Below are 21,208 nucleotides of genomic sequence, written 5' to 3'. Positions count from 1 at the left end.
GACCTGGCACAGTAAGTCCCTCGGCTCTGACACTGCATCACTTGTCTGAATAAATTTACAGAAAGCCGCTGTTCATTGCCCATTGGCATCTTGTGAGACCAGGGATCAGGAGTTTGGGTTTATCAGGGAAGACTTGAAATATTGGGGCTTTTGTTTTTCACCACAACATAATAGAAGGTTAAGAGAAAATTCAATTGAAATCTTCAACATTCTGAAAGATTCTATCAGGCTACATAGTGGCTGGTGATTCAGAAACGCTGTGCTGTGAGCTCAGATTAAGGATTGTCATGCACAGAAAAATGAGATTAATAATCTAATAATAATCCTTACATCTGGTAAATAATAGTAATCCTTGCATTTGGTACAGTGCCTTGTCACATCACTGTGAAGCTGAGTGGCTATGTATTGGTAGGCAAATGCGCCAGCAACATTTGCACACAGAATTTGCACAGAAGTTTGTCTTTAAGAGAAATTTAAGGATTAGTCAGTTTGCCCTTCAACTCTGCCAGGGTTCAAATACAATACAATATAATACCAAATTACATTTGTATAGCGCCTTTCGTGTCGGGAGGATGTCCCAAGCCACTGAACAGTCAGGGATTTGGACCCGAGTTATGGGGATTGTTATTATTAATAATAATAAATCTACCCAAATACGTGTTGTTTGAAAGAAACAAGCAGAGCGTAAATTGGAGTCCATGCCAGTGATAGTGAATCCACAACATCAGATGGCTCATTGGTGCTAAACTGTTGGCTCCATTCAGAAAGTGCACGAACCTGAGTCCTCTGGAGGACAATGCTGGGCAATGGCGGTAGGAAATGGTCTCTGAGAAGTTCACATTCCTGAGGCAGTGAACAAGCAGTGCTCTTCACTTTAATGCTGACCATTAGAGCATTTAATGGGGGTGGGGAAGACATGATCCAGCCCTACCCCTCCACCCTGTACCTCACCTTAAACAACACAAACCCCTCGGGAAGAGTTAAATTGAAAAATGTCTTTGAGAACTTGAAACGTGTTGTGACTGTAATGGGACTGAGATAGCTTTCAACTTGCTCCTGCAGTGTCCTGGGGGCACCTTCACTCCCTCAATGAGATCCACCAAGGATTACCCCGACGAAGTGATCAACTTTATGCGGAACCATCCGACAATGTACAACTCTGTCTACCCAGTGCACAAGCGCCCTCTAGTGGTCAGGACCAACGTGAATTATGAGTTCACCACCATCACTGTGGACCAGGTGGATGCAGCCGACGGCAGATACGAAGTGTTGTTTCTGGGAACAGGTAAATTCACAGTCACACTGCACCACTCTGTCCGTCTGCTTGTACAAAGTCCTGTTACTCTCATTTTATTTCCTACAGTGCACTGACCAACAACTGAGACACGTGGAAAATTGATGGTAATTGTATTTAGAAGTGCTTAACTGTATTCAGTAAAAGTGTTTAACTGTATTTAGACGTCCAGAAGATCGGTGTGTGTGTGAGCGCCATCGTTTCATGGCAGATAATGGTCCGTCACTATGTTCGGTGCCACATCTTCCGAAACATGGATAGAGTCAGGAGGTGAAATGCATCTCTGATGCTTGTTTCCTCCTCCATAGTCTCATATCGCTGTCTTGTAACAATACAATACAAAATCACATTTGTACAGCACCTTTCATGTTGGGAATACGTCCCAAAGCGCTGGACAGTCGGGGAGGAGGGGGGATGAGGGAGGGTGGAGGGTAGGAAGCTTGGCCAAAGGCTCAGTCGAAGAGATGGGTCTTGAACAGTGCCTTGAAGGAGGCAAGGAAGGGAGCGAGGCAATGGGACTGTGAGATTGGGGTTCCAAAGGGTGGGGGCAGAGAAGCTGAAGGCCTGACCGGGGATGTGAGTCGGACCGGTTGATATGGGATTATGTACAGGACTTTGCAGAGTGTAATCGACAGACCGGGCGGTCTCTCTTGGCAAACCCTGGGCACCATGTTTGACTTGCCTCTTCTCTTTCTCATTCAGATCGGGGAACTGTGCAGAAGGTCATTGTGCTGCCAAAGGACGAGATGGAAAGAGAGGAACTCATCCTGGAGGAGGTTGAGGTGTTCAAGGTGAGTGTGTCACACAGCATAGGGTGAGTTTGTCACACGGTATAGCCAGTGGCTGTGTCACACAGTATACTGGGTGGGTGCTGCCTCACAGTAAGGTTGACACAGTCTGAAAGAGAGAGAATGGTATTTCTGTGTAAATGACCTTTTACATTTGCTGCCATGAGCCTTTGAAATCAATGTGAAATCTGAACACACTTTATAGCAATGCTTAGCAATAATCGACACGCAGCTAAAATAATCCCATTATATCGGCTAATCCTGTTACATGAACTGATCGCTAACCTTCATACTGCAGTCTTATTATCAGGACACTTTTAAATAGTAAACCCTGCAAGTGGCTTTTTGTTGGTTTTGTTGGGGGCAGGGGTGAAGTGGCGAGAAGAGATAAGAGAGACGTTATTAAATAGTGAGTGCACTCAGCACTGAGGAGCATAAATGGTGATCAGGCTGATGGTGAAAGGAGCTCAATACAATACAATACAATACAATACTCAGGAGATGGAGCAGCGTCCCAGTTTAATGCTGTATCTCTGCCCATGTTAATCCATCTCCATTAGGATGCATTAAACTCTCGAGGGCACTTCAGCAAACTCTGATTTTTTTTTCCAAAATGTGCTGTGTGGATGTTAACATCTCTACAGCACGAGAGGTCTCCCATCTAATACAGCTGGTTAGATTAGAGGGTGTTTGTGGCAGAGCTGCACATGAGGACATTAAGCTAGACGCAGGGCAATGCTGCAGGAACGAACAAGCTCTGAGCAGCCATTAGACAAGCTCGGGCTCTATAGTCTTGAGAGAGGACGACAGAGAGGATATTATAGAGATGTGCAAAATTTTAAATTGGATCAAAAAGGTAAACCCAGAATACTTTAGGATGCACTAAATGCAGCACAAGAAGAAGACACAGAATGATAAATTTCCAGACACAAACCAGGAAGTTTTTCTTTACCCAGAGGGAAATTAATGACAGGAACAGATTAGCAGGAAGGATGGTTGAGGTCAGGACACTGGGCTCATTCAAAAAGCAGCTTGATGCTATGATGGGGCCTGACTGATCTGGGGCAGTGAGATCAGATGGCTCAAAGGACCTTCTTCATCCAAAACAATCTTGCAGTTTATTCTGGTTTACTCAACCTATATTTATTCTAGTTTACGGCTTGTTTTCAGCCCCTAGGGACAAACACATCGACTCCACTTGTGTTTGCAACCCTGCACACACACATTGACTCCCCCCCTGTGTTTGTAGCTCTGAAGGACCCACACACTGACCCGCCTGTGTTTGCAGCCCTAAAGGATGGGCAAACACACACACACACACTGACTCCCCCTGTATTTGTAGCCTGAAGGGCGGGTGGGCAGGCACGCACACACACACACACACTGACTCCCCCAGCGTTTGCAGTCCTGAAGACACACACACGTATGCACACACACACACACACACACACACATATTGACTCCCCCTGTATTTGCAGTCCTGAACACACATGCGCGCACACACACGCTGAGTCCCCCTGTGTTTGCAATCCTGAATGCACACACGCATACACACACACGTGTACACACACACACACTGCGTTTGCTGGTCAGTGTTCTCGTGTTTATTTTGTATTCGTAACATTGTAATCTTTCATGTTTCAGATGCCTGCCCAGGTGAAGACAATGAAGATTTCATCCAAAAGGGTAAGATCAGCCTCGTTCTCGAACGATGCATAGATTCCACACTGAGGCAGAGAATAATCTCTGCTCGTGTTGGTCAATGAAAATAGTTGAAACACTGGAGGAAATAAAAGTAACAAAGATGCGCTTCATTGACAATTTAATGCAGAATAATATGGTGGTCTTAATAATAATAAATAATCCTTACATTTGATATAGACTTTCACGTTGGGAGGATGTCTCAAAGTGCTTCACACTGTAGAATAGATTGTAGTGACTGCGTATCTTACAGACGAATGTCTCCAGTGGTTTGTGAGTTTCTGATACTGACACAAGCCGGTGTCATGCACATGCACTCAACATCTCAACTTCCATTTCTCAGATGAGTGATTGGGCAACCAATCTCCCCACCAGATCTCTGCTCCCAGACCCTCCATAGAGGAGGAGAGTGGGGGGAGGAGATGATAACTGTAAGCCTCTGACATTCGCCTACAAAATACAGTCAGTAAAATCCTGTGATGTGCTTTTTTGAGACGTTTTGAAGGTCATGTCAATTGCAAAGATTATTATGATATTAACCTACAAAAACACACAGTCACCCACACTGTGAAACTCTTTGACACATCCTTAACAACAGCAACAATTTGTATTTATATATGTGGTCAGCTCAGATTACTGCTGTTTCAACCCACAGGTTATTTTGTGATTTGTAGTCAATCCCACTACAATTCTCCCCAAGCCACCCAACTTCTGATCAAGCCTTTAAATTCCGATAAACAAAGCCACTTCTCACCCACTTCCACCGTGTGGACTAAAATGATCTATTTCCATAACAGGTCATGTTGAAAGGTTTGCTTCACGTGGCAGAGTGCATGGACAAGCTCCCAATCCATTTAATATAACTTCCTGATCACCCACAAGTACCTTCTGTCTCTTAATGCTCAGGGAATCAGTTCCAGGCCAGTGTGAGGCAGACGGCAAACATCAGGTTCCAGCACCTTTCAGAAATGTAATTACTGCACTCGTGCTTTAAGTATATGTTTGTGTTCAGCCTCTTCTGTTGTGGTTTACACTGAATCAAGCAACGAATGAATGAATCAATGAGTTGTTGCACTGAGCTTTACAAATTGGTTTGTTTACCCCTGCGGGTTACAGCAAAATCCCGATCCAAACAGAAATGAGTTTGAACCAGCCTCTACAGCCCTCACCTCTTGAACTCCCTGCACTAGCCCTCCACCTCGCTGCCTATTTATCTTTAAATCTCACCTGAAAATTGTTTTAACTCTTCGACCATGCCTAATGACACCTTCCCTCTTCTCCCTTGCTCGGCATTCAACTTTGCCACCTTCATTATCCTACATGAAGGGAACTGTATTTCACAAGTTTCGCACACAAAATATACAGTCAGTTCACTTTACAGTATATCCTGTGAAGCACTTTGGGAACTCTCAATGACATAAGGCGCTATATCAAATGCAAGGATTATTATTTATTATTATTAAGTTTTGTTGTTGAAATACGATTGCCTAAATCTTTAATCTCAACATGTTTATTTTTCTCCAATAGCAACAGCTGTATGTGGGCTCTACCCTGGGCATTACTCAGGTCACTCTCCACCGCTGTGATGTCTATGGAGAGGCCTGTGCCGACTGCTGCCTCGCCAGAGATCCCTACTGCGCCTGGGACGGCAAGGCTTGCTCCAGATACTCAGCCTCATCTAAAAGGTACGGGATTGATTCTCAACAGACTTGCCATTCACACACAGGCGCCTGTGGTGATGGAGAGGGGAGTTCACAAGATTGGTTCAGATGAACAGATGTTTACATTTATAAAAGCGTTCAGTGTAAAGGACTGGTCCCACTAGTTTTGAGGAGTCTGTAACCAGGAGACACAAACATAAGTAGAAATTATGGGATCTGAAAGAGAATTAAGGAGGAACCTCTTCACACAGGGAGTCGTGAGATTGTGCTGACTGAAATGGTGGTTGAGTCAGATAGTATAGATGCATTCAAGAGGAGATCTTCACATGAGTGAGACATCTCAATGATGTGATAAGATGCTATATCAAATGCAAGGATTGTTATTATTATAGAGGGGAATAGAAAGGTACGGGAGAGAATAAGGAATGGCTAGGGACTCGTGTGAAGTAGAAACGCTGGCCCAAACTGGTTGGGCCAAGTGGCCTGTTTCAATGCTGTACATTCTATGTAATCTTTGTTTGAGGAGTGCAAATCAGGCTCGTCAAAATAGGAATTACTTATTCAATACGTGAGTAATCAGTACCACCCATTGGACCCCGATGTCCCATTAACTTAACCAATAATTGAGTTCCAATTTCCAGCTACCATAGACCTGAATAATAAATAAATCAGCCCTGCTTTTCATACAGTGCCTGTAGCGTGGGCTCTGATGCGCTTCACTGGCAATGACTGCAAAATGTAGCAGCTGCGATCCATGCCAGGGAAATTATAAAATCCACAGAACTTGATGGAGAAGAAAATCAGATGTGTATGATTAGCTGGAGGGCAGACTGACATCTCATTACCAGGCAGCTTCATCTGGTTTCATGGGATTTCAAAAACTACAAAAATATTCATTAAAATGTATTCACAAGCGCTATACATAGGATAGAACTCAGTCAGCAATCAGCATCTCTATTCCTCAGGCTAATAACTAGCTTGTATTTCCAGCCCTTACTCTTACGCAGTCCCCCGCGTGTCAGAGAGTAACGTGTCGGGGAGTCGCAGCTGGGAAGGGAATGGGAAGGGAGTTTCTCACTGTAGCCAACAAATAAATCCCCCAAAACAAAATTGGTCATTCGCCATGGCTGTTGATGGTACATTCCTATGCAAAAATTGGGGTTCCACATTTGCCTTAATCCTACAAAATACACAGTCACTGGACTTTACTGTAACTGTAGTGAAGCGCTTTGAGATGTCCTCCTGGCGTGAAAGTGCCATGTTAAATGTAAGGATTATTATTGGAAATATTATTAGGATTTGACGGCTCAAAGCACTTCACAGGATTCGTACCGTGTTGTGACTGTATTTGGAGTGGATGTAATTTGCACACAGCAATATCCCACAAACAGCTAAGATTGTGGGTGACCAATTTTACCTGGGAGATTGTCGGCCATGACACAGGTGGAAGCTCCCTTCTCTTGTCGGGATCTTTAACATTCACCTGAACAAACATACAGGATCTTAGTTTAACCTCTCATCCGAAGGACGGCAACTCCTACGATGCATTGCCCCTCAGGACTGTGTTAGAGTGTCAGCCTAGACTGTTGAGTTCAAAGTCTTGATGTGGAGCTTGAACAAACGTAGATTACAACCCACCCACAGTTAATTGTGACGTACTCTGTTGGGAAAATATTCTTGTGAATTACACATGCAGATTTCAGTGCTAGTTATATTTTTCTACAGCAAAGCCATGTCACGTGTTTGAGTTTTAGTAAAATACATTTTTGATGATGAATTCACCCAGGAGCTGGCTGTCACTCGATCACAGGAACTTATTATTCATCTTTCTCTGAAGATTTATTTATTTTAACTTCAATTAAATTCAATTAAACAGCACCACGTAAATTTAGAATTGAATTTGGAATTTTTTTTTGCCATGGAATGTTCCAGCTTTTAAAAGCCTTTTCATTTCCTCAACTTGTTTTCGTGTCAATATCAGACGCAGCCGAAGGCAAGACGTACGGCACGGGAATCCAATAAGACAGTGCCGAGGATACAACTCTAATGGTGAGTGTGGGGGGTTTGGTCAGCCGGGCGGTGCAGAAACTCATCATTTTGAATCAGCACCTTTTACGTTGTGAGGACACCGCTGCCTGAAAGGGCCGGTGGAAACATATTCAGTAATGTCTTTCAAAAGGGAGTTAGATAGGTACTTCAAGAGGAAAAATTTGCAGGGGTATGGGGAGAGAGCGGGGGAGTGGGACTGATTAGGTAGCTCTTCCACAGGCACGATGGGCCGAATGGTCTCCTTCTGGGCTGTAATATTCTGATTCTATGCTCGCAAAGCACTTCACATGATTTATTGTAAAGAGGACTGTGATGAGAGGATAACGCTCTTATATCTTGTCCAGTGATGTGACCAGAATTGCACAACTAAGAGCTGAAGTTGTTTGTTAAGTGCTCTGTTATGTGATCTATGTGAAGGTCGCTGAATAATGCAACCTCTTGTTGCTTTCTGATTAACTGCACACTATCGAAAGTGTTGATTCTTTCAAATGCAAATGCGATCGATTTATTTTAGGAAATAACATTTTGGGATTTAGTAAATGAGTAGTTCAGGACACAGCAATGTGAATGCGATTACCAGGATGGTGGAAGGAGAATTGGATGGACCTTGGGCCATTTTCGTCTAGAAATTCCTATGTTCCTATTGCTGGAGGTTGTAACTGGAGCTGTTGTGGTGTTCTCAGCTAACAGGAAGACAATGGAGACGGAGCAGTATGGAGTGGAAGGCAGCAGCACCTTCCTCGAGTGCCAGCCCAAGTCTCCTCAGGCCACCATCAAGTGGGTGTTACAGCGAGAAGGAAGTGACCGCAAGAAAGAGGTAATCTGGCAGGTCACCCTCACACAGCCGCAGTTACACACCCTGAACACTAGGATACACTGACCAGACTGACACCATACAATACACACTTACATTTACACCGCACCTTTCACTGCGCTGGACACTCGAGCTGGGGGGTGGGGCGGGGTGAGATGACCGAAAGCGAGCTCAAAGAGTTAGGTCTTGAGAGACAGCCCTGAACAAGGTGAGGGAGGAAGTGAGTCAGAGGGACTCGGGATGGAGTTCCAGATTAATAAATAAATCCTTTACATTTGTAATAGCGGCTTTCACTTCGGAAGGATGTCCCGCTATACCGCAATGTGGAGTGACTGTGTATTTCACCGTTTCCTGTATAGTGTACATTGAGTTGAGTAGAACTGATGTGGCCCAGACAATGCTGTGCCAAACAGTGAGTCATTTGGAGCAGTTGAATGGGAGACTTCCTTTCTCACAAAGCTGCCAGTACATTCACAGCTGAAGCCAAAGGATGTCAAGAGCAGGGCAGGAGCAGGAAGGAGAGCGGTCAAAGGAGGGCAATTCACATTTTAAAACAAACACTGTCTAATGGCATCAACGTCACTGTGTGCCCAGCAGCTCATTGTGCAATCATCAGAACGTTGGTTCCAGAAACTGTGCCCTCAGGTCGACAGGCAGCGTCTTCTGAGATAATAATAATTCTTACATTTATCACATCGGCAGAATATCTCAGGATTTACTGTGAAGTGCAGTGAATGTATATTTTGTAGCAAAGGCGGCAACAGTTTGCCCACAGCAATGTCTCACAAACAGCTGTGTCAGTGATTGACCTGTTTTATTTGGGGGATTGTTGGCCAGCTCACCATGAGGAACCTCCTTACCTTTCTGAGCAATGATGGGTGGTCTTTAACAGGCACCTGGGACCGAATACACAAGCACTTACTCAGATCTGATACACAGGAACCTACACAGACCATCTGTGTACCATCTGTGTCATTTCAGAGCTCCGAGACGCTATCCCAGGTGAACAACAACAACAACAAAATTACATTTATATAGCAAAGGCGCTGTGTAAATGCAAGTTGTTCTTGCCAAATATTTCAAAACAGCTGTCAATAGAATTTACAATCATCTTTTTTAAAAAAACACGTTGACATTAAAGATGCTCCTGGCCTGACAACTGTGAAGGAATGACATGTTTCCGCTTGTTTTTATCTACAGATAAAGTCCGACGAACGCATCCTCCGAACTGACCAGGGCCTCCTCCTGCGATCGTTACAGCTGGCAGACGGGGGGATATACCAGTGCACCGCCACCGAGAACAATTTCAAACATGCACTGGTTCGCGTACATCTGCGCGTACTCAACAACGAGACGGTGAACTTGGTGCTGACCCATTCGGGGCTGCCCATGGCCAGCCTGCAGGGGGTCGGCAGCCCGGGTACATCCAGGGCACCTAACCCACAGTACAAGGACCTCCTTCAGCTGCTGAGCCAACCCGAGATGGGGGTCATCAACCAATACTGCGAGGGTTACTGGCAGCGCCCGGCCAACATTGAGAAACAGAACTTAAACAAGCAGCAGAAAGACAAGCCGGTCAGAGAACAGAGGAAGCCTCGGAACCGCAGGAACCATCACACAGCCCCTCGCCAGCAGACATGAGGCTCTAAGATAACAGAATTTCTTTAATATAAAAGTATAACTTCCCTTACAACGGACAGTATTTATTGTAGGCTGTATATAGTATGATAATTTGATTTCCTTGTACTTAACAACACAGACCCCATGACGTTCTGTCTGAAGCATAGGTACTCAAGGGGGAACTGCGCTCCACTGAATTGCAACTTAATGCGGAGTGCTGTAAAGTAAGATGTCTGGATACACACACTGCTGTCTTTCTGTTGCTTGGTTGTCATGTTTTGAAAATGTCAGCTAGAGGCAGATATTTTCCAGTGAACGAATGAAAAAGCCCTTTAATGAGCAAGATGCTTTGATGCCCCGCTCCCCTTCTAAACACTCCCAGTCTCCCATTCTCCATCACAGCATCAACCTGTTGCTCTGGAGTCCTGGCCTCAACTACCCTTGCTGGCAAACCACTGTCAATAACCCAGTATACACTGTATACAAACATGGGAATTGGCAGCAATGTTTGCCTATTAACTACATAATGTCTATAGGCAAACATTGCTACATATATATACACCGAACTACACACATATATTCCACTTTACAGTAAATCCTGTAAACCTCTCCTGATGTGAAGGATTTAAATGCAAGGATTACAGCAACAGCTTGCATTTATACACAGCCCTTCAAACAGGGCAGCATCTCAGAACACTGCACAGTAGAGTAAGGGTGGAAGGGGTGCTTCCTCTTAAGTACTATAGGCTTGGTCAAAGAGTTAGGACTAAAAGGTAGGGACTAAAATGGAATCCTGTACCGTATTGGTTAGAGCATTCAACTCGCAAGCGAGAGAACCTGGGTTTGATTCTTGTGCAGGGCGAAACCTTAGGCAAGTTTCCTTACTCCACATGCTCTGTTTACCTAGCAATAAGTAGGAACCCGGTTGTTACTCAATTGGTGGATCGCTTTTGGGGGGTAATAATCCCTTCAAAAAAAATTCAAAAAATAATAATTCAATCACTCAATCCACAACTGTTTGTGGGACACTGCTGTGTGCAATTGGCTGCCATGTTTCACCCAAAATTCACTTTACAGTATATTCTCTGAAGAGCTTTCAGATGTCTCAACGACGTGATAAGGCGTGATCAAATGCAAGAATTATTATTATTATAAAGTGGGATGATTATTATTACAGGTTGTCCTAACTTTGCCCTTCACACCCTCTTTGTCCTGTTTGCTTGGCACATCAGAGAGTAATGACAAAAATTAGGTTGATCACAAAATATGCAGGAATCTCCCTTTGTACAATTTGTACAATGGGTCAATTCAGTCAAAGCCAAATCTCCTTTAACAATTATTCAGTTTCATCTGTAGTTTTTTTTAATTTACACTGTACTGTATTTTATATTACACAGCATTAATAACTCGCAATGGTCCACCACACCACAGACTGCTTTCCTGTTTTACTTTTACTGTTATAAATTAAATAGCTTTGGAAGAAAAGGTTGTATAATTTGTTAAAGTTGTGTGTTTTTTTTTAAAAAGAAGAAAAAAGAAAGCTTTTCATTCTTGTCGCTGTTACTTTTGTTTTTAAAAAAATATTAAAAATGTGTAAAAAAGTTGCGTTGGGGACATTCGCAAACCAATTCTCTCCCAGCTCCCACTGCTCTGCGTCTAATATATAATATATTATCTGTTGATGTCACTTAACTTGTTTTCTATTTTTTGTTGTTTTTTTTTAAAAGGAAGCAAGTCTATTTTTAATAATGTTATTCGAACTTCAGGCTCCAAACGTCAGTGAACATATATTGTGCTCAGTGTAAATAACTGTAAATCTCAGAAAGGATAGGTCTCTTGGCTCGTGTATTTGTCAGTCATTGTTTCTGTGCAACCAACAGTTACTGAAGTGAAAGAACGCAGGACTCCTGTCGATGAAATAAAACCAAATAAACACTGCTTCTTCTCTTTCATGTGATCCCCACCTCCTGGCTTCTCCCTACCTCTGGGACCTGCTAACTCCACATCGACCTGTCCATTCTCTCCGGACAGCAGGCTCTATATCCCCCTACCGGCCTGCCCCACCATCGCCAGACGGGCTTTTAGTCTCTGCCCCAACAGTACCTTTGCCTTGCTCCCTCCCTTTGCCTCCTTCAAGGCATGTCTCAAGACCCTCCTCTTTGACCGTGCCTTCAGACACCCCCCTAACCTTCCCCTCCCTGCCCTCCAGCCCTCCTGATCCCAACCACCTCCCCCCCATCAGCTCCCACTCACATCCAAATCCCTGATTGTCCAGCGCCTTGGGACGTCCTCCCGATGTGAAAGTCGCTATACAAATGTAATTCATTGTTGGTTGCTGTATGCAATGTGTGTGCCACATCTAGGGTGGGCTTTCTTTTCCTAATCCCCCCCCCACTCCCTGATGAGAGTCCCTCTGGAGGACGTTCCTCATGCTTGGGAGTTTAGGTGGTGAGTACTGGCCAGTTGGGGGGGATGGGTTCCACTTTCCTGTCCTTGCCAAACGTACATGAACAACAGCAGAGGTCCCTGTCAGAGGCACGCATCAGTCTGATAGAATCATAGAATATTACAGGACAGAAGGAGCCCATTGTGCCTTTGCCAGCTCTTTGGAAGAGCTACCAGCTAGTCCCACTCCCCTGCTCTTACCCCATAGTCCTGCACATTTTTCCTGTTTAAGTATATATCTTAATTGCCTTTTGAAAGCTATTATCAAATCTGCTTTTCAGGCCACGCTTACGGCCATCTCCCCTTCCCCGGCTCGGAGTCAGGCGATCTGAGATGCTACCCTGGGTGGAGGGAGCTATAAAGTGCAAGTTGCTGCTGTTGCTATTGCAACACTGAGTAAAAGAAATTCTCCTTGTCTCTCCTCTGGTTGTTTTGCCAATTATCTTAAATCTGTGTGATGTACAGCAAATGAAAATGTGGAAGCACAGATTGTGCTTGTTGCACCGGCAATGACATCCTCTACCAGCGTTAGTGGGCCTGCCATTACCTGCCCCACTCTCCCCTCACTGTCACGCTTCACGAACACGTAAAATGCACTGTGCACTCCCACAATGTATAAATATCCTGGGTCGTGGCTAACAATCCCCCACAAAAAATTGGTCATTCACTTTATGGCTGTTTGTGGGATGTTGCAAAATCACCTACAAAATACATAGTCACTACACTTTACAGTAAATCCTGTGAAACACTGAGATGCCCTCCTGACATGAAAGGGGCTGTACCAAATGCAAGGATTATTTATTATTATTACCATCATTAAATTACTATTATTAAATGCCCTGTGAACACGCATCGTACTCTACTGTAGCTGACGTATGACAAATGGACGCACAGTTTATAAAGGGGAGTCAAAGCAAAGCCATACCAAGTATCTGGTAAGCGGCCTGCGAGTCTGAAATTCCACCAGGTGGCTGTTGCCCACAAATACAGTCAATCTACTTTATAGTACATCATGTGAAGTACTTTGAGATGCATGTTCACCCCACATCAGACACTGCAGACGCCAGGACTTAACAATAACTCAGTCTCAACACCTCCAACACACTCAATCAGTCACAATCACAATGATAATGGTCGTAACACTTGCACTCACTCTATCGTTCCCACCCCCCCCTCCACCACACCCCACCCCCCCCCCCCCTGAAATTGCCCCCTTCTGAAAACCTGTGTCCTCTTATTCCACTGTTTTGGTGTATCCTAAAGAATATTTTTCTTTTTTATTCAATCCACTTTACAGTAAAGCTTGTACTCCTCTACTAGGTCTCAAGATTGACGTGCCCTGGCTTGGCTAATTATTGTTCGTAGTTCATTCCTCTAACAGTTGGATCATCCTCATTCCTCTCCACTGCACAGCCTCCAGGACAGGGGTGGGCAAAAGACGGCTCGCGGGCCATATCCGGCCCGCCAAATGATTCTATCCGGCCTGTCATTGTGTCTAACAATAGAAAATATTTTAGTTTGTTCAATCCCAGAAATTTCGCATTTGAATCAGACCGGGAACATCAGCAAATCAAACTGCTTAGTTGTACGTACGCTCCCTTAAGTGTTGAGTCAGGCTAACGTCAGAAATGTACGGATCAGCAAATTTTCAAATACACGCAGGCAGCAACCGCGGCAATAGTTTTCCCTGAAGAGGACGTTAATTCGAAATGAGTTTATCAAAGAAGCGGAAAGTGGACGCTGAAGGCCGAATATTCAACAAAGAATGGACTTCTACATTTTTTTTTGCCAATGTGGGTGGAAAATAAAACAACTAAAATAAATAAAATAAAAATAAATTTAAAAATAAAATAAATAAAGAAAATAAAAAGAGTGTGCAGTTACAAAATAAAGTAAGCAATTTTGCATGTTTTTCACTGGCACTCGATGAGATTTGTGATGTCAAAGACACAGCCCAGTTGATAATTTTTATTCGAGGCATCACCAAACATTTTGAGCTCACAGAAAAATTGGCATCAATGCAGATACGATAACTGGAAAAGAATTTTTGGAGGCAGTAAATAAGTTTATCTTAAAATTAGGAGTGAAGTGGAAAAAATTGGTGAATGTGACCACCGATGGAAGCCCAAATCTGACAGGCAAAAATGTTGGGTTACTGAAAAGAATTTAAGATCAAGTCAAAGAAACAAATCCAGAACAGAATATTGTTTTTCTACACTGCATTATCCACCACAAATTGCCTGTGGTTTAATCCTCTTGCTCGAATGTAGTTGACCACTTTCATAACTGTGTCCACGACATTGCTTAGTTTTAGAACACTCTGTAAGAGTGTTAAGCAATGTCGTGGACACAGTTATGAAAGTGGTCAACTACATTCGAGCAAGAGGATTAAACCACAGGCAATTTGTAACTCTGCTTGAGGAATTGGTCTGTATCACATGAATGTAAGATGGCTTAGTTCAGGAAAGGTCTTGAAAAGAGTGTGAGAACTGAGAACAGAGATTGATTGATTTTTGCACATGAAACAAAAAGATTCGGATTTCCCACAGCTGAATAATGCGAATTGGCTCTCTGATTTCACATTTGCCGTTGATACCATGGGCCATGTGAATGAACTGAATTCAAAACTGCAACGGAAGGGCCCTTTGTATTTTATTGTATTTGTATACGATTTGTATTGCAGTGTCAAGTCATTTATGACGAAATTATTTATTTTATCGCGTCAGATAGGAAACAAACAGGCAGTTCACCCACTTTCCAACTTTGCAGCAGATTACTGTTTGCGATCAAAGCCTTAAAAAGTATATTTTGTCACTACTTGCCTTACATGCCGAATTTTCTCGTCGATTACAGGATTTCAATTTGATCGAAAATGCTTGTCTTTGGTCTCTTCACCTTTCTCATTTGATGTTGACAAAGCCCCATTTGACCTCCAACTCGAGATTATTGACCTGCAGTGTGATCCATTGCTTGCGGAACAATTCAAATTAGTGCCGCGTCCCAGTTTTTACACCTCTCTTAGTGAATATAGCTTTCCAAAGATAAAGGCTCATGTCTGGAGGATGCTTGTGCTGTTTGGATTAACATACATATGCGAGGAGACATTTTCTGTGATGAAATTCAATAAATCAAAACATAGATCTATGATGATTGATGACCACCTTGCAGCAGAACTCCGCATTGCAATAATGGAGATGATACCTGACTTCAACTGTCTGGTTAACGCACATCAGCGCTTTCATTCTTCTTATTAAGTGTGCTTCTCACATTCTCATCAATATGTGAATAAATGAATAAATGTCGAATAAACGTCTGGTCAATGAGTTGTTTTTATTTAACCTAATTTTAATGAATGTCAATTAGAAAGACTTTATTTTATGCATGTACAAGTGTAAGACTTGATTTTGAGCTATTATTAAGCATTTGCATCTATATTAAGTGTGTGGCCTGCGAAGCTTACCAAAACTCGTGAAGTGGCCCACCAGCCAAAATAATTGCCCACCCCTGCTCTAGGGCCTGAGAGACAAGCCAACTAACACTCCTATGTTTTTCAGCTTAATCCTGACAAGTTCAAACCCATTCATGGAGTACTTATGGATCCTATTCTTGGATCCTAGATGTAGTACCTTGCATTTATCAATCTTAATGTTTATTTACCAGTCAGTTCATGTGCAAACGCCATCAAGCTCTCTTTGTAGGACCGTTGTTGCCTCCTCTGAGTCCATAGTCCCCCCCAACTTGGTGTCATCTGCAAATGTAACTATCTTACACTAACTCTGTGAATCCAGGTCACAAACCCAGTTATTTCTAGGTTAATATGCATAGGAGGGTTCCCAGTACAGACACCTGAGGCTTAATATTCCCCTTTGCACTGACCCTCATTCACACACATACATGCATGCAGGCTCTTGCACACTGGCAAGCATATATATATATATATATATGCACAAATACATATACACACACATATACAGTACACACTTGCACACACTTACACACACACGGTTATGCCCGCACACTTTGACCCTGCATACTCACACTGTCACATTGACACATATCCACATACTCTCATTTCACAGAAACTCAAAAAAGATAAGGTTTAGGAAACTGAGTGATTTTTCCATGACAGATTTCCAGGCCAAAGTGTTTCTTTGGCTCCAAAAGCAATAGGCCGTGCGTCAGTCAGTCTGAGTCAGCCAGTCTGAGTCAGTCAGGCCATGGGTCACATTTGGGTGTGTTGACTTCTCACAAATCCTGTGTCATACTCAGACTGTACAGGGCTCTGGTCAGACCACACTTTGAATACTGCATATGGTTCTGGTCACTGCAAAGTAAGGCCTGATAGGAGGTTCAGAGGAGGGCAAACAGGGCGGATCCCCTGTGTTAGAGGAATGAGCTATGAGTAACTATATGACAAGCTGGGGCTCTTTTGCAAGTAGATGATTCAGAGGGGACCTCATCATGGAGCACAAAATGTTAAAAGGGATTGAAAAAGTAAACCCAGGTCTATATTTTAGGATGCACTATGACTGTAGAATGAGAGGACACAGGTTTGGAATTGTAAAGGGCAGTTTCAAGACAGACACCAGAAAGNTTTTTTTTATGCCAAGAGCAATCAATAACTGGATAACTGGATCAGGTTGTCAGGAAGGGTGGTTGAGACCAGGGCATTGGACTCTTTTAAAAATCATGTATAAGCTTTGCTCAGTGGCAGCATTCTCACCTCTGAATCAACAGGTTGTGGGTTCAGATCCCACATTGGGACTTGAACTCACATAGCCTAAGACAAGCTGACACTCCAGTGCAGTGCTGGGTTTGTGTTGCATTGTCATGGTTGCCTTCCTTCGGATGAAATATTAAACCAAGGTCACATCTGCCTGTTCAGGTGGGCGTTAAAGATCCCATAGTGCTATTCGAAAAGGGAAGAGAGTTTCTCCGAGTGTCCTGGCCAACAGTCTCCCAAAAATAAGAAAATATTTGTTACTCACTCCATGGCTGTTTGTGGGACATTGCTGCGTGCAATTGTGCTGCCACGTTTCGTCCACAAAACACGCAATGAATCCATTTCACAGTAAATCCTGTGAAGCACTCCTTCTGACGTGATAAGGTGCTATACCAAATGCAAGAATTATTTTTATCATAAAGAGCAGCTTGATGCAGTGGTGGGCAAAGGGTAGGTGAGTGCTCTGGAGGGATGAGATTAAATGGACCAAAAGATCTGAACTGATCTTGTGAAAAAAGTCCACAGTAGCCTCTGCTGCTTTTGGCATTGAAAAGCTTTTCCTTCATATTTTCCTGTTTTTATACTGCTGCCCTTTCACATTATGACTATTATTATTATTATTATTATTACCACGCTCATGTCAGCCCAGATTACTTATTCGGGGCCTCTGGCTGAGGCTGCTCTGGCCACTGATCTTGAAAGATTCTCCAAGGAAGCTCTCAATCTCACTGTTATTTTGAATATCCACAACAAATTGCATTTATCTGATGTCTTGGGAAGACATTCCACAGCGCTGGACAGTGAAAGGTTCGCACCTGAGCTGTGGGTTATACATTAAGAGGGTGGAAGGCAAAGGGTTGTGGAGGTGGGAGGATGATTCAAGGCTTGGTTGAAGAGGAAGGTCTTGAAATGGGCCTTCAAGGAGGAAAGGGAGGGGATGAGGTAAAGGGGCTCCGGGATGGAGTTCCAGAAAGTGGGGGCAGAAAGGTTGAAGCCATTACTGCTGCTGTTGGGGTGGGCAAGGTGGGTGATAAGGAGCAGGCCAGTGCCCACCGAGCAGAGGGAATGGAAAGGAAAGCAACTGGCCTGGGCTTGGCATCTTGACACTTTGGCCACTGTTGGAAATTTCTCCACATGGAGAATCAAAGGGGTTAACTTTTTTGTGGCCTTGGGTGAGAGAACAGCGACAGAGAGATGAGTGGAGAATATTACGCTTTAATTTGAATCACTCTGAATGGGTTATTACAACCAGCATGAATTTAAACCCTCAATCAAACAACAACAACAACAACAACAAATTTCCATTTATAGAGCGCCTTTCACGTCGGGAGGACGTCCCAAAGCACTGGACAGTTGGGTCAGGACCGAGCAGGGGGTCGAGGAGTGAGGGGATAGAAGGGAGGGATTGAGGAGGGGGTAGAGAGTTGAGAGGGGAGCTGAAGGCACGGTCAAAGAGAAAGGTCTTGAGACCGGCCTTGAAGGAGGAAAGGGAGGAAGCGGCGAAGGCACTGGGGGATAGCGTTCCAGAGCCTCGGGGCTGAGAGGCTGAAGGCCCGGCCACCGATGGTAGGGTGGTTGGGGCGGGGGATGTGGAGCAGACCGGAGCCAGAGGAATGGAGGGTACGGGCAGGTAGGTAGGGGGATAGTAGGTCGGAGAGGTAGGATGGAGCGAGGCCGTGAATGGCCTTGTAGGTGAGGATGAGGATCTTGAAATCGATCCTCTGGGGGATGGGGAGCCAGTGGAGGCGAGCGAGGGTGGGAGTGATGTGGTCCCGAAGCCTGGTGCGGGACATTACACGAGCTGCAGAGTTCTGAATGACCTGCAGCTTGTGGAGGGAGGTGTCGGGAAGGCCGGCGAGGAGAGAGTTCCCATAGTCCAGCCTTGAGGTGATAAAGGCGTGGACCAGAGTTTCAGCCGCGTGAGGGGTGAGGTAGTGCCGTAGTCTGGCGATGTTCCGGAGGTGATGGAAGGCGGTGCCAGCTGTGGCGCGGATGTGGGGAAGAAAAGACAACTCAGGGTCGAACAGAACCCCGAGGTTCCTGAGTGGCTTTGAGAGGTGGAGAGTGCAGCCTTGGATGCTGATGCTGTCAGCGCCTGAGGTGCGGAGGCGCTGACGGGAGCCAATCAGGAGGGCCTCAGTCTGATCACCGGAAAGATGTGAGCTGACCTTTGTCAATGACTCCGATGTTTTCTGGTTAGATACATGGGACAGGAATCAGTGATAGTCCTATGTGCAGCAGAAATTGAGTGTAATGGAAAAGCTCAACATTGGGCAGTGGTTTGGATATATTACTAGTAGCCAATATGAATTTAATCACAAGAACACCTATCGATTACTTTCCAACACCAACAACAAATTAAATTTATATCGCACCATTCATGTCAAGAGGACGTCCCAAAGCACTGGACTGACAAAGATTTGCACACAAGCTTTCCAAGAAAAAAAGATTTCCAGCACCTTTCTGAGTTCCAATTGTAATAATATGTAATAATCCTTGTATTTGATACATCAACAACAACTACTTGCATTTATATAGCGCCCTTCACGTAGGGTAGTGTCCCGGAGTGGGACGGAGCGCAACTCCGTGTGAAGGGCGCCATATAAATGCAAATTGTTGTTGTTGATGTGATAATTTGCTGTACCAAATGCAAGGAGAGCGTCTGGAGAGATGTCTCAAAGCATTTCACAGGAATTATTGTAATGACTGTGTGTGTTTTGTAGGCAAACTCAACAGCCAAATTGAATACAGCAATGTCCCAATGATCAATTTTTATCTGCAGTCGTTGACTAGGACACCGGGAGAAACTTTTTTTCCCTTTTTGAATCGTATCTTTAACGTCCACCTAAATAGGCAGATGGGACTTTGGCTAAACATGTCACCTGAAAAATGGCCCCTGCATTGGAGAGTCAGCCTAGACTGTGAGCTCTAAGTTCCAACAAGTGGTATTTAGGTCCGTCACCACTCAGAGCCTGTGTAGGACACAGAGGAAAGTTCAGAAGGAGTAGAACCATTTGGTCCATTTGATGAAAGTTAATTGTGATAAGCCGAGATTCTTCAAATAGAGACAATCTTTGAAGCCGGCTGCAACAAGATCCATGTTGCCGTGTTCCTCACGAGCTCCAAATACAATACAAAATGACATTCGTATAGCGCCTTTCATGTCTGGGGAATGTCCCGAGGCACTGTTTGGGACTCTTCACCCATTGCTCTCCACCCATCACACAGTTTTATTTACCGGATCAAGGTCCCAACCTGGTTATATTTCCTTTGGATGGGATTGAGGTCAATCAGACTTGACAAGCGGTCTTACAAAACCACTAATCATATCAGCAGCTTTCAACCCGAGTAAGCTGTGAACAGAGCCATCAAATCCACTAGATAAGAGAGAGTGAGTTTGATGTAGGCAATGATCTGTATGCCAGTGAAACAGTTTAGCCACTCACTAAAGGAAAGTGAAAGAAAAAAGTGAAAAGATTATGATTTAAATTGCTAAGAAAGAGTGATCGATTAGTCAATAAAAGTTGTTTGTGTCAATGTGGTCACAATGAATGGACACCCCGCCTCCTCCCTTACAATATACAGAAAAAACTTGCCCTCTTCACAAAATGATATCAAGTCTGTAATATTCTCACTGTTGCCCCTAACTTCCCCACTACAATCATCAGAGCAGTAGAGAAATACAGTACAATTTGATGTAACATTTTTCATAAGATAATTGAACAACAATGATAGTAACACACACGCGGACAGATACACTGGCTTCTAATTCAGCCCAGATGGTTTCTAAGACCTATTTGTTATTCAGTTGCAGCATGAAGATTTAAGGATTTACCTCCGAATTGGACCACGGCTTCAGCTGACTACAGCAAGTCACTAATTCTCTGCTCTACACACCTTTTACCTTCCTCTTGTTGTCCTTGCCTCTGATTGGAGTGCTCTTCTCATGTGGTGCGGCCAAACTCCAAAATCCTTCCAAGAAGTGTGGGAGGCGAGATCTGGAGACCAGAGCGAGCCAGTCCATGTCCATGCAGCCGAGGTAACCCACACATTTCTCTTGCGGCTACTGGTTCCAGAGACAGTGTCGGGGCACACTCTAGGGGCTGAGTGTAA

At 44.1% G+C, this 21,208-nt stretch overlaps 1 protein-coding gene across 1 annotated transcript in view; it reads left to right on the top strand.

Moving 5' to 3' along the window:
* LOC103176617 (semaphorin-3F) overlaps positions 1–10,785 on the top strand; it is a 121,984-nt gene extending 111,199 nt beyond the window's left edge. Inside the window, 8 exon segments of the mRNA XM_007890267.2 lie at positions 1–11; positions 1,063–1,285; positions 1,997–2,085; positions 3,727–3,768; positions 5,311–5,468; positions 7,426–7,493; positions 8,177–8,310; positions 9,508–10,785. Coding sequence (XP_007888458.2) covers positions 1–11; positions 1,063–1,285; positions 1,997–2,085; positions 3,727–3,768; positions 5,311–5,468; positions 7,426–7,493; positions 8,177–8,310; positions 9,508–9,948 — 1,166 coding nt within the window. The 3' untranslated portion in view covers positions 9,949–10,785.
* Positions 10,786–21,208: the final 10,423 nt, after the last annotated feature.

This window comes from Callorhinchus milii, unplaced genomic scaffold (genome assembly GCF_018977255.1).
Source record: "Callorhinchus milii isolate IMCB2004 unplaced genomic scaffold, IMCB_Cmil_1.0 Scaffold12, whole genome shotgun sequence".
In the NCBI taxonomy this organism is placed as follows: domain Eukaryota; kingdom Metazoa; phylum Chordata; class Chondrichthyes; order Chimaeriformes; family Callorhinchidae; genus Callorhinchus; species Callorhinchus milii.
This window is presented reverse-complemented; position numbering and strand designations above follow the sequence as displayed.